Raw genomic sequence first — 16,564 nt, 5'->3', positions numbered from 1 at the left:
AGATAAATAAATTGTTAAATATATATAACCCCCATGGAAAAACTAATCATATCACTTTTGATTTATAGAGGAATAAGACGGTGTTAATTTCTGGGTCTGTAGATTGTGAAGGAGCAAAAACGGCCTTTAATAGGTACTTAGAACATAGAACAATACAGCGCAGAACATGCCCTTTTCTCTCAATGTTGCGCTGACCTTTGAACTATTCCCAGTTTGTCCCCCTGCACTATCCCAAAATCATCCATGTGCTTATCTAAGAATTAGGTAAAAACAATGACTGCAGATGCTGGAAACCAGATTCTGGATTAGTGCTGCTGGAAGAGCACAGCAGTTCAGGCAGCATCCGAGGAGTATCTAAGGATTGTTTGAATCTCCCTAATGTGGCCGAGTTGACTACATTAGCAGGTAGAGCATTCCACGCCCTTACCACTCTCTGCGTAAAGAAACTGCCTCTGACATCTGTCTTAAATCTATCACCCCTCAATTTGTAGTTATGCCCTCTCATACAAGCTGACATCATCATTCTAGGAAAAAGACTTTCACTGTCTACCCTATCTAACCCTCTGATCATCTTGTATGTCTGTATCAAATCCCCTCTTAGCTTTCTTCTTTCCAATGAGAACAGACCTAAGTCTCTCAGCTTTTCCTCATAAGACCTTCCCTCCAGACCAGCCAACATCCTGGTAAATCTCCTCTGCACCTTTTCCAATGCTTTCACATCCTTCCCGAAATATGGGACCAGAACTGTACACAATATTCCAAGTGTGGCCGCACCAGCGTTTTGTACAGTTGCAGCATGATATTGTGGCTCCAGAACTCAATCCCTCTACAAGTGAAACCTAACACCCCATATGCCTTCTTAACAGCACTATCCACCTGGGTGGCAACTTTCAGGGATCTATGTATATGGATTCTAAGATCCCTCTGCACATCCACGCTACCAAGAATCTTTCCGTTGACCTAGTGCTCTGCCTTCCTGTTATTCTTCCCAAAGTGCATCACCTCACATTTAGCTGCATTGAACTCCAATTACCACCTATCAACCAATTCTGCAGTTTATCCAAGCCGCCCTGCAACCTGTAACATTCTTCCAAACTGTCCACTATTCCACTGACTTTAGTGTCGTATGCAAATTTACTAATCCATCCACCTATGCCTGCGTCTAAGTCATTTATAAAAATGACAAACAGCAGTAGTCCCAAAACAGATCCTTGTGGTACACCACTAGTAACCATACTCCAGGCTTGAATATTTTCCATCAACCACCACTCGCTGCCTTCTTTCAGAAAGCCAGTTTCTAATCCAAACTGCTAAATCACCCACAATTCCATGCCTCTGCATTTTCTCCAACAGCCTACCATGTAGAACCTTGTCAATGGTTTATCAAAGGCTTTACTGACATCTCTTGTCAGATGTGGGAGTTTAAAGAGAGTTTAAGGGTTACTGTGGATTATATCTGCAATAAATGCTGCTGGCTGTGAATCTTATCAGATCGAATGGATCGGTTGGAGAGACAGTTAGAAGCGATGAGGAATTTGCAACAGCAACAGTATGTGATGGATGGCAGTTATAGGAAGGGGGGAAAGTCTCAGATATAGTCACATAGCTGGGTTAACTCCAGGAAAGGTAAGAGAGGTAGGCAGCTAGTGCAGGAGTCTTTTGTGGATATACCCATTTCAAACAGGTATGCTGTTTTGGAAAATGTAGGGGGTGATGAATTCTCAGGGGAACATAGCACAAACAGACACGTTTCTGATATTTCTAATGCAACGAGGGGTATGTTGGGTTCCAAGAGATCAATTGTGTTAGGGGATTCTCTATTCCGAGGTACAGACAGACGTTTCTGTGGCCAGCAGCGAAAAAGCAGAATAGTGTGTTGTTTTCCTGATGCCAGGATCAAGGAGGTCTCACAGAGGGTGCAGAATGTTCTCACGGGGAAGACGGGCCAGCAAGAGGTCATTGTCCATATTGGAACCAAAGACATAAGAAGGGAAAAGGTTGAGATTCTGAAGGGAGATTACAGAGAGTTGGTAGGAATTTAAAAAGGTCCTCGAGAGTAGTAATATCTGGATTACTCCCAGTGTTATGAGCTCGTGAGGGCAGGAATAGAGCAGATGAATGCATGGCTGAGGAGCTGGTGTATGGGAGAAAGATTCACGTTTTTGGATCATTGGAATCTCTTTTGGGGTAGAAGTGACCTCTACAAGAAGGACTCATTGCACCTAAATTGGAAGGGGACCAATATACTGGCAGGGAAATTTGCTAGAGCTGCTCGGGAGGATTTAAACTGGTAAGGTGTTGGGGGCTGGGGGGAGAGGTGGGACCCAGGGAGATAGTGAGGAAAGAGATCAATCTGAGACTGGTACAGTTGAGAACAGAAGCAAGTCAAACAGTCAGGGCAGGCAGGGACAAGGTAGGACTAATAAATTAAACTGCATTTATTTCAATGCAAAGGGCCTAACAGAGAATGCAGATGAACTCAGGGCATAGTTAGGAACATGTGACTGGGATATCATAGCAATTACAGAAACATGGCTCAGGGATGGGCAGGACTGGAAGCTTAATATTCCAGGATACAAATGCTACAGGAGGATAGAAAGGGACGCAAAAGGGAAGGGGGAGTGGCATTTTTGATAAGAAATAAGAAAGGGATGATTACCTTATTGGGATTGTATTATAGACTCCCCCTCAATAGTCAGAGGGAAATTGAGAAACAAACTTGTAAGGAAATCTCAGCTATCTGTAAGAATAATAGGGTGATTATGGTAGGGGTTTTAAGGAGAGGAATTTCTTAAGTGTGTACAAGACAATTTTCTGATTCAGTATGTGGATGTACCTACTAGAGAAGGTGCAAAATTTGGCCTACTCTTGGGAAATAAGGCAGACAGGTGACTGAGGTGTCGGTGGGGGAGCACTTTGGGGCCAGTGACCATAATTCCACAAGATTTAAAATAATGATGCAAAAGGATAGACCAGATCTAAAAGTTGAAGTTCTAAAATGGAGAAAGGCCAATTTTGACAGTATTAGGCAAGAACGTTTGAAAGCTGATTGGGGGCAGATGTTCGCAGGTAAAGGATGGCTGTAAAATGGGAAGCCTTCAGAAATGAGATAGCAAGAATCCAGAGAAAGTATATTCTTGTTAGAGTGAAAGGAAAGGCTGGTAGGTATTGGGAATGCTGGATGACTAAAGAAATTGAGGGTTTGGTTAAGAAAAAGAAGGAAGCATATGTCAGGTATAGACAGGATAGTGAATCCTTAGAAGTTTATAAAGGCAATAGGGGCATACTTAAGAGGGAAATCAGGAGGGGAAAAGGGGGACATGAGATAGCTTTGGCAAATAGAATTAAGGAGAAGCCAAAGAGTTTTTACAAATACATTTAGGACAAAAAGGTAACTAGGGAGAGAATAGGCCCCTCAAAGATCAGCAAGGCGGCCTTTGTGTGGAGCCACAGAAAATGGGGGACATACTAAATGAGTATTTTGCATCAGTATTTACTGTGGAAAAGGATATGGAAGATATAGACTGTAGGGAAATAGATGGTGACACCTTGCAAAATGTCCACATTACAGAAGAGGAAGTGCTGAATGTCTCGAAACAAGTAAAGGTGGATAAATCCCCAGGACCTGATCAGGTGTACCCTAGAACTCTGTGGGAAGCTAGATAAGTGATTGCTGGGCCTCTTGCTGAGACATTTATATCATCAATAGTCATAGGTGAAGACTGGAGGTTGGCTAACGTGGTGTAACTGTTTAAGAAGGGTGGTAAGGACAAGCCGGGGAACTATAAACCAGTGAACCTGATGTCGGTGGTGGGCAAGTTGTTGGAGGGAGTCCTGAGGGACAGGATATACATACATTTGGAAAGGCAAGGATTGATTAGGGATAGGGATCGTCAACATGTGCTTGGGAAATCATGTCTCACAAACTTGATTGAGTTTTTTGAGGAAGTAACAAAGAGGATTGATGAGGGCAGAGCGGTAGATGTGATCTATATGGAGCTGCAAATGTGTTGCTGGTCAAAGCACAGCAGGCCAGGCAGCATCTCAGGAATAGAGAATTCGACGTTTCGAGCATAAGCCCTCCTGATGAAGGGCTTATGCTCGAAACGTCGAATTCTCTATTCCTGAGATGCTGCCTGGCCTGCTGTGCTTTGACCAGCAACACATTTGCAGCTGTGATCTCCAGCATCTGCAGACCTCATTTTTTACGTGATCTATATGGACTTCAGCAAGGTGTTCGACAAGGTTCTCCATGGGAGACTGATCAGATTAGATTAGATTGCTTACAGTGTGGAAACAGGCACTTCGGCCCAACAAGTCTACATCAACCCGCCAAAGCGCACCCACCCAGACCCATTCCCCTACGTTTACCCCTTCACCTAAGACTACGGGCAATTTAGCATGGCCAATTCACCTAACCTGCACATTTTTGGACTGTGGGAGGAAACCGGAGCTCCTGGAGGAAACCCATGCAGACATGGGGAGAATGTGCAAACTCCAGATCTCATAGAATAGAGGAAGTACTAGCCATTTGGATACAAACTGGCTCAAAGGTAGAAGACAGAGGTGGTGGTGGAGGGTTGTTTTTCAGACTGGAGGCCTGTGACCAGTGGAGTGCCACAAGGATTGGTGCTGGGTCCTCTACTTTTGTCATTTACATAAATGATTTGGATGCGAGCATAAGAGATACAGTTAGTAAGTTTGCAGATGACACCAAAATTGGAGGTGTAGTGGACAGTGAAGAGGGTTACCTCAGATTACAACAGGATCTTGATCAGATGGGCCAATGGGCTGAGAAGTGGCAGATGGAGTTTAATTCAGACAAATGTAAGGTGCTGTGTTTTGGGAAAGCAAATCTTAGCAGGACGTATTCACTTAAAGGTAAGGTCCTAGGGAGTGTTGCTGAACAAAGAGACCTTGGAGTACAGGTTCATAGCTCCTTGAAAGTGGAGTCGCAGGTAGATAGGATAGTGAAGAAGGTGCTTTTATGCTTTCCTTTCTTGGTCAGAGTATTGAGTACAGGAGTTGAGAGGTCATGTTGCGGCTGTACAGGACATTGGTTAGGCCACTGAAGGGAGAGGCTGAACAGGCTGGGGCTGTTTTCCCTGGAGTGTTGGAGGCTGAGGGGTGACCTTATAGAGGTTTACAAAATTATGAGGGGCATGGATAGGGTAAATAGGCAAAGTCTTTTCCCTGGGGTGGAGGAGTCCAGAACTAGAGGGCATAGGTTTAGGGTGAGAGGGGAAAAATATAAAAGAGACCTACGGGCAACTTTTCACACAGAGGGTGGTACGTGTATGGAATAAGCTGCCAGAGGAAGTGGTGGAGACTGGTACAATTGCAACATTTAAGAGGCATTTGGATGGGTGTATGAATAGGAAGGGATTGGAGGAATATGGACTGGGTGTTCGCAGGTGGGAGTAGATTGGGTTGGGATATCTGGTCAGCATGGACATGCTGTACATCTCTATGACTATGACTCTATGATTGTGAACTCAAATATACAGTGTCTTTGCCCAATGTGAATAGGTAGATTTTTTTAAAAAATGTTGCCATTATATACTTGAAAGATCACCTCCAAGTTGCACATCATTCTAACCTAAAACTATGTTACCTCTCCTTCACTGGTATTGAGTCAAAAAATGGAACTCACTTCGTAAAATTCACTGTCGATGTACTCACACTCCAAGGATTGCAGTAGTGCAATCACACAACTTGCCTTCTTCATAACAATAAGGGACAATAAGGAGCAATATATGTTCCTGGAACTAGTGATGCTGACATCCCATGACCAAATAAAATAAGTTACTATAAAAATCTGAGAAATCTAACATGTTCATCCAATAAATGAACATCCCCTTGTCTAAGTAAATAAATTCTTGAATGTGGTCACTTCAGTAATCTTGTCTTTACATTTTACGTAATTAAAATTATAAAAATACACATTTTGCTTTGCCTTCATGTTTCCATACAAAAGAAATATGTTATATTAGCTTCATCATTCTAATAATAGCTTCTTAGCTTTTTGTGCTTATAGTGTTAAGGCCTTTTTCATTATCAAAGGGTAGGAGAGGAATATGGCAAGGAGACCTAAAAGCCAAGATAGGAAACAGATCATAAATTCAGGGTGATAATAACTACAATATTGAAGAACAGAGTCAGTATGATGACAGGTGAGAGGAACAACAGGATTTCCAGGGATTAAGCAGGAGACAAGATTAAAGTTACTAAGAAAGGAGTTTTGTCAGAAATTGAATATTGGAAATGCATTGTAAGAAGTCTTGAGTAATTGCAAGTTTTTAATTTGTGATTCCCAATATTTGTGCTCATTATATTTTAACATTTTTGAAGAGCTATTTAATAAGATTAATGAGGAAACTAATAGGTTGTTGACATGCAAGTGTCTAAAAGGAGGAAAGAAATGTTTATGATAATATAGTGCTATTCACAACCATTAGACATCGCATTCTTTTTCTCGACTGTCAGGTGATTTGCTAAAGTAGGACAATCATAATGTGTAAAAATATGTCTGTAAGATCATTCTACAACAGGAAAGGAAGGGAGGAAGAGGAAATAGAGAAACCACAAAGATAGGAGAGGAGAAAAACTCAGTTAAAAAGTAGGGAATAGTAACAAAGCACTGGAGAAAATAGAAAGCAATTCTAACTACATTCTGAGTAATCAGATGGGTGTGCCTAATGTTTTAATCACAGATGCCTTGTCAGCAAAACAGGATACCCTTCACAATATGAAAAGAAGGAATTTTAAAAATGGGGTGTGTCTGAAGACACCTGAACTCACCCTGTGACTAACTTCAAAGTTTAAGAACACTACCCAAAACTACTTTTTTATGGTTTAACCATCAAACAATATGCATATAACTTACTTTTTTCTGGTTGATAGCTTTTCCCTCCATTCACGAACTGATTTCCATTTTTAAAATCCAGCTCTGTGGTCAGTGGAATTCCTCTAGCAGCTTGCTGAGATGACAATCCTTCATGAGTATGTCTTGGCAGTTAACGTCAAGACTTTAGCCTGAGCATAATGTTGACTCTAACTGATAACTGATATCCACACAACAAATTTCAACAGGAATACTGGATAACAGGAAGGAATCTGTCTGATTTTCATTTCCTAATTGAGCAGCACTTTGCCTGAGTTCAGCTAAACTATAGATTTATAAAGGGATAACAGATAAATAGGAACACCACCTCCTCCACAAATACCTCCAAACACACACCATCCTGACTTGTAACTATATTGTTAATCCTTCATTGTCACTGGATCAAAATCCTGGAAGTTCCTCTACCTGTGCTGTGGGCTTACCTATACCACATTGACTGTCGCCATTCAAGGAGGCAGCTCACCACCTTCTCAAGGGCAATTAGGGAAATGCTGACTTTTCCAGTGATACTCACAACCTATCGGGGATTTTTTAAAAAATTGAAGCATTCTTGGTTTGCATGGTTTCGTTATAAAATGGAAAGACCAACTCAGTGGCATGAGATCCATGTAAGTTGTTGTTTGGTTGTACATCAGAAAAACAACCCCTTCAAAATTCATGCATGATAATTATATCAAATTAAGTTGGTTTATAGCACAGAAGGAGCCAATTGAACCCAACAAATTTGCAATAAGTCTCAATAGAAGGGTTAATGAGAAACAAGTTCCATGTTCTGCTTCTTCCCATAATCCTGTGTATTCTTCCTGTTTCAAATATTTAGCTGCTCTTTCTTTAAATTTTGTAATAATATTTTCCTCAAATACCCACTGCTACAAATTTGTAAAGATGTTGCTGTGTCATGAAACTTTTCCTATTGTCTCTAATGTTTTAGGGAAAATTTTTAAATGATGAGCCATTGCCACTCATTTCTCAGCCACAGATCTTTTTTCTCTATGAGATAAGCTATGGGATTATTTATTTGAATGTTCTCTGAGACAAATTGATATCAAATGCCAAATTTGCTAGATGTTAAAAATTGCTGTTATGTATTATATTTTATTGTGAAATCTAGATATCTTACAAAATGCTGAAAAAATGTTGCATGAGAGACAAACAGAATTGGCAGAAATGACTGAATTGAGGATGGATCTTATGACGTGAGAAAGCCTAACAATAATTTTCATTTGTATAGGAGTTTTAACATCGAAACATATTTCAAAGATCTTCGTAAAGATGCAAGGAAAAATGGATATTGACCATTAGAAATTTGATCAAATGTTTAATCAAAGGAGAGGAAGGTAGAGAAGGAGCTGAATTTAAAAAGAGAATTCCAAGAGAATGATGACTTGATAGGTGACTGCATGCCTGCTAATGATATGACATAATGAGTGGGCAATGTGTAAAAGTTGTGATTCAGGGGAATAGAAAATTAGGTCATGAATGTGATGGAGGTTTGTTGGTTGTAGCACCAGAAACATTTTGCAGAGCTATGAAAAGAGGAGGTTGTGGTTTTCAAACATGAGAATGAGGATAATACACTTCAAATATTAACCTCTGCAACTCCTATTTGTCTTTTATGCAATTCATAGAATCCCTAGTGTGGAAGCAGGCCATTTGGCCCATTGAGTCTACACCACCCCTCTGAAGAGCATCCCACTTGAGACCCAACCTTTCCATTTAACCTCACATTTCCCATGGCTAATCCACCTAACCTGCACATCTTTGGACTGTGGGAGGAAATTGGAGCACCCAGAGGAAGCCCATGCAGACAATGTGCAAACTCTAAACAGACAGTCATTTAAGGGTGGAATCAAACCTGGATCCCTGGCGCTGTGAGACACCAGTGGTACCAAGGGGCCACTGTGCCACCTTGATTTTTGTTAAATTTTTTGTCAACTGTCTAAATTTCATGCAAAAACATAAAGCACAAAGTAACATATTTAAATCCAGAAAATTTAGTGTTTGACATCAATTTACATTAGAGAGAAATGCAAATAGATAGCTTCAATTCTGGGGTATAGGGCACCAAGGAAAATCAGTGAGAATTGACTCATTTGGGAAACAGAATTTGGTATGGGATAAGCTATGGGCAGCAGGGTTTTGGATGAGCTGTCCAGCAGGTGGAGAATGAGATTTCTGCCAGGTGAGGATCAGAATAGTCAAGTTTGGAGGTGTTAAAAATACGGGTGATGCTTTCAATGGTAAACTCAGAGGTAAAGGTGATATTGCCAAATCAGATTCAGGTGTTACAATGGTTTTGACTGGGGTGGGAGAATATATATTGGAAATATATTTAAGGATATATAGTTATGGCCACTTTGCTTACATAGCAGAGAACAAAAAAGTGTTTATAGGGATTCAAAAAGACGGTCACAGGAGAGATGGCTACAAATCTAAGAAGCACCAACACATTTTCAGACTTTGGAAAAGAAATAAAGTTTGGAAATTATACACCAATTTACAAGGACAATGGCTGAAGAGGTTTGTTTGTGGGAATGGGGGTGACAGTAATTTTAAAAGGGAAGGGTATAGTACCTAATTACTGAGAACATAATGTCAAATAGCATGAGATCAGGAAGAGAACGTATTTTACGTACTATTTAGCAAATAAGGGATTGTTTCAGCTGTCAGATGAGAACAGGAAGAAAGATAGCTTACTCCTTGAAGTGGGAATAAAAATATGTGACGATAAATAGGTTATGATAATGGAAGATTTCAATTAGCTTGATATTAATTAGAAATTCCCTTGCGGTCTGGAATTTTGTTACAAAATGTGAGGAACAACTACTTCAGGAACTCAAAGAAAGCCACCCCACTTCTCAGTTTGGTGATGATAAGTGACCCAGATAGCATATGGAAGAGAGAAGTTAAGAATGGCAGTAATATGGAAGATAATAATGAGTTTTAAAAATTAGAAAAGTGAATATAATCTGGCATTCCTATTAACTAGGACCAATTTACAGATCTATAGCTTAAAAAGACCAAATCAAAATCATGAGGTAAAATCATTTGTAGCAATGTTGTTGTGCATGTTGGATAATTTTTACATAACACTAAAACAAATGAAATAATTAGTTAAGCAGTTCAAAATGAAATTGAAAGGAAAATGAACTCTAAATTCAAGATAAAATTTTGAGCAATCACTGAGATGAGCATAAATATCAGAAACATATTAGTATTTTGGTACGATGGCATATGGGATTGTGGTATGCACACAGGCTGGCATTAGAGGTGGCCATATGAGCAGCTATAGGTCTGACATGGCAAATTAAATCCTTTGTTTTGCACTCAAAGATATAGGATACAAAAGCAAGAAAAATGTTTCACCTCTACAAGACCTTAGTAAAGACACAGTTGGAGCAAGTGTATATAATTTTGGACACACTATTTCAGGACAAATATGAAAGTAATAGTAAATGGACAGGTCAGATTGAAGCGGATGTGACCAAAGAATTGAAAACTACATCTATGATACGGTTTTGATGTTAGGACATTCCTCTGAGAGATGGGAAGGTTATGTGAAGAAGATGGGATGTATCTGAATTGTTCCAGAATGAGGAAGGTTGGAGAAGCTTGTGGTGCTAGGCGAAAGTGAGGACTGCAGATGATGGAGATCAGAGTCAAGATTAGAGTGGTGCTGGAAAAGCACAGCAGGTCAGGCGGCATCCTAGGAGCAGGACAATCGATGTTTCGGGCAAAAGCCCTTCATTAGGAATTCTGATGAAGGGTTTTTAACCAGAAACATCGATTTTTCTGGTCCTCGGATGCTGCCTGACCTGCTGTGCTTTTCCAGCATCACTCTAATTTTGAAGCTTGTGATGTTCTCCTTTGAAAAAAGGAAATTGAGGAGATATTTTTGAAAGGCATACAATAATATGACAGCCTTGACTATTTTAGACAAGGAATAACTGTTTCTATTAAACAGTGGTGCAAAGCTCACAGGTTTAAGATTTTGAGTAAGTGATACAAGGAAGATGTGAGAAAGAATTTCTTTTATGTGGCAAGTGGTAATGACCTAGAACCTACTAGAAGGGTGATAGAAGAACAGATGCACAAGTATTTCAAAAGGAAATTGAATGACCGCTTGGAGAAAATAAATTTGCAGGGTGGCAGGGATATCGGGTTGAGTGGATTGCTCCATGGAAAGCCAGCCTTGGCTCAATGAGTCTTTGTATTTTACAAATGTGCGACTCTTTGAAGTGTGGGGTTTTTAAAGGGTTAAAGATGGCAAATGTTGCTAAATTGTTACCACTGTGTGTAAAGTGGTAATAGAAAACATAAATTGACTGTAAAATCAATCAAAGGGTGCTCACATAAATTTATGGAATTCATTACTCCAGATCAAAATATATAATTTCTTGCCAGAAAATAATAAATATGGATATTGAAAAGCAGTACCGTTAGAAAGTTTATAAATTTATTATATTTTCTTGTATATAGCTTTACATCTAGGATATGTGAAGGGGATCAGCTGATCTGTTCTGATACCTGCCTGACCTCAGGTCACAGATGTATGATTCTCAGAGATCACAGAATACTTGGAATGCTTTACTGAGAAGAAGGTGCAAAGATATTTATAAGAGATAATGACAGCAATTTTGAATTTACAATGAGTAGATGCTAAGTCTCCCATAGTACAAGAAGGGCATTGTAAGTATTGAATTGTAAATGTTGCATGGTCAAACTGTTCACTTACTGCTCAAATGAAAGGGAGTCAGGGTCATGGATCACTTTTTAGAGATTTCAGCCAATAATCAAGGTTAATATGTTTCTTGTTACACGTGGAAGAGGAGAAATGAAACCATTTTTGATATCAGGTTACATGCTTCCCTAATGATTAGAGAAAACCTTGGATAGAAAGCAGTTCTGTGCAGTAAAGAGAGAAAAGCCTGCGTGGGTTTGTGAGCTACCAGCAGATGTGAGCGGGAGATTTTTTTTTGTTAAAGAGATGTGTCCTGCAGCCATCTAAGAATAATGTGAGATTCAAACACTGAAATTTCTCTCTGCAAATGTTGTCAGTCCTGCTGAGTTTCTCCAGTATTTTCTATTTTTATTTCAGCATCTGCAGTTCTTTGTGTTTTTCATTAGGTGAGATTCATCTTGACATAGCAATGCGAAGAAGAATCATAGGGACAAGCTTTATTGCTGCCTGATGGTCTTAAAGACCTCTCTGAAAATTGAGAAAAGTGGTTGGAAATGATCAAAGCTACTACTTGGCAAGAAGTCAGGAACTAATTGGACGCTGAAAGCAACTGTGGACTGTTTGCTATGAGTAATTTAATTCTGTGGGGATTCAATTGTGTGATAAGTAAAAATGAAAATGTTCCTCTCTGTAGTTTAAAGCATAAATTTCCTACAAAATGAAAATAGCAATTCATTATTAGAGCTTTTAGTCATTTGTTCGGGCAAAAGCTTTAAAGTGTGAAATTTTGTTGTATCACTCTTTCAGTAACTTTACATGCAAGTTCTTTTTAAAGGTTGTTGGTGTCTATGGAGATCTTAATAATGTGGAGACAATGAGATTAGATTAGTTGGTTCACATATTCAAAAATAAATCCAAAGACAAATGACCTGCTTCTGTGCTGCAATCTTTATTGATTCCAGAAAGGTGTTCAAGAAAGTCAATATAAAATAAGAAACAATAACAAACAAAAGATGGAAAAACACAGCCATTCAGACAGCATCTGTGGAGAGTAACAGAGTTACCATGTCACATTTCATCCATCCCAGCCAAGCATCACCCCATCAGCCTACTCTCAATCATCAGTAAGGTAATAGATGGTGTCTTCAATAGTGTTATCAAGCGGCACCTGTTCAGCAATAACCTGTTCAGCGATGCCCAGTTTGGGATCCACCAGAATCACTCAGCTCCTGACCTCATTAAAGCCTTAGATCAAACGTGGACAAAAGAGGTGAATTCCAGAGGGGTGGTAGGAGTTACAGTCCTTGACAGCAAGGCTGCACTTGACTAAATATGGCACCAAGGAGCCCTAGCAAAATTGGAATCAATGGGTATCAGAGGACAAACTCTCCTTGGGTTGAAGTCATACCTGGCATATAGGAAGATGGCCATGGATCTTGGAGGACAGACATTTCAACTCCAGGATATCTCTGCAGGAGGTCCTCAGTGTACTGTCCTCGGTCCAATCACCTTCAGCTGCTTCCCTCCATCATATGGTCAGAAATGGGGATGTTCACTGATGATTGCACAATCTTCAGCACCATACACAACTCCTCAGATACTGAAACACTCCATATTCAAATGAAATATGTTTTGGACAATACCCAAGTTTGGGCTGACAACTGTCAAGTAACATTTCTGTGACACAAATGCCAGGTTATGATTATCATTAATAAGAAATAATCTACCCACCACTGCTTGATATTCAATGGTGTTACCACCACTGAATCTTCCACCAACATCCTGGGAATTAAAATTGACCAGAAAAATTAGTGGACCCACCACATAAACACATTGGCTACAAGAGCAGGCCTAGGAATATTGAGATGAGTAACTCATCCTCTGACTACCCAAAGCCTGTCCACCATCTACAAGACATAAGTCAGGAGTGTAATGGATTACTCCCCACTTGCCTAGATGGATGTAGTGCCAACAATGCTCAAGAAGCTTGACACCATTCAGGACAAAGCAGCCTGCTTGATTGACACCATATCCACAAACATCTACTCCCTCCACCACTGACATTCAGTAGCAATAGTATGTATTATTTATAAGATGCGCCACAGAAATTCACCAAAGATCCATCTTCAAACTCAAGATCACTTCCATCTAGAAGGACATGAGTAGCAAATACATGGGAATACAACTACATTCAAGTTCCCCTCCAAGCCATCATTCTGACTTGGAAATATATCACCATCTATTCACTATCACTGGGTCAAGATTCTGGAATTCCTTCCCTAACAGCATTATAGGTTAACCCATAGCAGATGGACTGCAGCACTTTTAGAGTCATACAGCATGGAAACAGGCCCTTTGGCCCAATTCAACCATACCGGCCAGGTTTCCCAAACTGAACTAGTTCTATTTGCCTGCATTTTCCCACATCCCTCTAAACCTTTCCCATCCATGTACCTGTCCAAATGCGTTTCAAATATCATAACTGTACTCGCCTCCACAACTTTTTCTGACAGCAATTCAAGAAGGTAGCTCACCACCACCTTCTCAAGGGTAAGTAGGGATGGGCAATAAATGCTTGTTAGCCAGTTACACCCACATTCCACAAACAAATTTTAAAAAGTGGATGACTTTTAATCAGACACATAAAATGAGCACAGTTAAATGTACTGAACTTAATGACAAAATATTTTTCCAACACTATAACAGTAAAAGATCTTTCAGAGAGGAAGTGAGGCTGCTAAAAACATTAGCACATAAACTGAAAAAGAGAATGTGAATAAACTCAATGGTTATTTATTTATCAATTTCACGAAAAAAAATACAACCAAATGTCCTTAATATGGATAAATAATGAAATGGATAGCCTAGACCAGCTCATAAGATAAAAGAATTCTGAAAAAATAAAGATATTTATTGTGGGGTAGCAGTAAGTTAGGTTTGTGAAATGTTATTGGCTATCATCAGAAAGTTGATGCAAGTTGGGAGGCCCCACCACTACTATTACTTACATATATGTAGTACCCTGCAACATACTAAGAAGGCATTTGTGTCTTCAAATAAAAATGATTGCTTGGTGAAATAAGGAAATATTACAAGGAATGACTAAAAGCTTGGTCGAAGAAGTGGTGCTTAAGGAGGCCCCATCAGGGAAATTCATAGGGAGTAGATGGCTGAGGGAATATTGACAAAGGTAGGGAAAATAAATTAGAGGAAGATAGGTTCAGCTGGGGATGGGTAGGGATTAGAGTTGGTGTATGGGGTCAGTAAGTGACCAGAGTTTGCAGAGGAAAATAGAGATGCCGAGAAGTTATTTAAACTGGGGGTGTTGTGTGACAAGGGATCAATATAATTCAGCAAGAATGCAGGCAATAGGTGAATGGGATCTGTAGCATGCTGGGAAACTGGCAGCAGAACTTTGGGTGTTTTGTAATTTATGGTAGATGGAGGTTGTGAAACTATGCAGAAATAGTCAGTAACAATTTCAGTAGCAGATAGGCTGAGGCAAGTTGAGGAGGCAGACAAGTGATGTAACAGTGTGTGGAAATGAAAAGCATTAAGTTAGAATCTCAGCTTGATGTCAAACCTGAAAGTTCAGTTGGTGGAACCAGAGGAGTGGGGGAAGACTTTCTCCATCCAAATCTATATTTACATTCATTCCTCTGTCACTGTGCAAATGCCCAACCTCTCTGCTCCACTTTTGTCATAATTACAAAGCAGTTCCCCTTCGTCACCTCCATTCTTGTCTCAAAAAAACCTTCCCCTTTGAATGGACCCTCAAAATTTCCATCTTGCCTCAGTATCAACAGTTTTCTTCCGAGTAACAAAGCACCTGGATGCGCTTCTGCAGTGAAGACATTTTTTAAAAATCTGACTTCAGTTTTTTTGCCCCATGTTAATAGTTCGCTGTCACTTTTTAATTTCATTTCACATGAAGACATTTGGGCTGAGACATTTCTGTACAATGCTGATGCCGTGCAACTTTGTCAAAGAGGTGCTTTGAATAAGATACCAAAATTCTTTATAATTTTAAGTCATTGTCATTCATTAGATATCAATTTTTTTTTATTCATTCACAGGCTGTGCGCATCACTGGCTAGGTAGCATTTATTGCCCATGCCTAGTTTTGCTCAACCATATTGCTGTGGGTCTGGAGTCACATGTAGGCCAGATCAGGTAAGAATGGTAGTTTCCTTCCCTAAAGGACATTAGTGAACCAGGTTTTCTGACAATTGATTCACAGTCATCACTAGACCCCTAATTCCAGGGTTATTTTTCATTGATTTCAAATTCTACCATCTATCATGGCAAGATTTGAACCTGGGTCCCCAGAATGTTATCTGGGTCTCTGGTTTAGCAGTCTACCAATAATCCCACAAGTACATCGCCACCCCTGATGTCCTTCGCATCATGTGAAGAGCGAGGAAGTTTCTCAAGGGTTTGACTGGCACTTCCCTTTTGTAAGTCATCTCAGAGGTACAAAGTTAAAAATCACACAACAGCAGGTTATAGTCCAACAGGTTTAATTGGAAGCTTCCTATTAAACCCGTTGGACTATAACCTGGTGTTGTGTGATTTTTAACTTTTGTACACCTCAGTCCAACACCGGCATCTCCAAATCATCTCAGTGGTGTTCGTGGGACCTTCCTGCAGTGAAGAACAGCAATGTTTGCTGACATAACACCGCAGCCGCTTTATAGTCAGTCAAATGTTTTGAGCTACACATTTCTGAAAGTGAATAAGGCACCACATATGTGCAATTTTAATCTCTTCCCAAACGTTTTCAATGTCCAGTTGATTCAAAACATGACGATTTACCTACCAAATTGTAACAGTGCATACATTTTAACAGCACCAGTTGAATTCTTAAATGTGCCATTGTTCGATGCGATCTTTCCCGTAACATTGCTAATGCGACTTAATCGTTTCCTGAACTGTGCGTGCAGCAGTGTTTAGCCTTAAAACGAACTCAGGTATCATTT

At 39.9% G+C, this 16,564-nt stretch overlaps 1 protein-coding gene across 1 annotated transcript in view; it reads right to left on the bottom strand.

Annotated features, from left to right (window-relative positions):
- The window catches only part of taf1b (TATA box binding protein (Tbp)-associated factor, RNA polymerase I, B), a 214,384-nt gene extending 207,383 nt beyond the window's left edge, over positions 1-7,001 (bottom strand). Inside the window, exon 1 of the mRNA XM_060853374.1 lies at positions 6,887-7,001. Coding sequence (XP_060709357.1) covers positions 6,887-6,916 — 30 coding nt within the window. The 5' untranslated portion in view covers positions 6,917-7,001. The remainder of the gene's footprint in view (positions 1-6,886) is intronic.
- Between the last annotated feature and the right edge of the window lie 9,563 nt (positions 7,002-16,564).

The sequence above is a fragment of the Hemiscyllium ocellatum genome, chromosome 3 (genome assembly GCF_020745735.1).
Source record: "Hemiscyllium ocellatum isolate sHemOce1 chromosome 3, sHemOce1.pat.X.cur, whole genome shotgun sequence".
In the NCBI taxonomy this organism is placed as follows: Eukaryota; Metazoa; Chordata; class Chondrichthyes; order Orectolobiformes; family Hemiscylliidae; genus Hemiscyllium; species Hemiscyllium ocellatum.
This window is presented reverse-complemented; position numbering and strand designations above follow the sequence as displayed.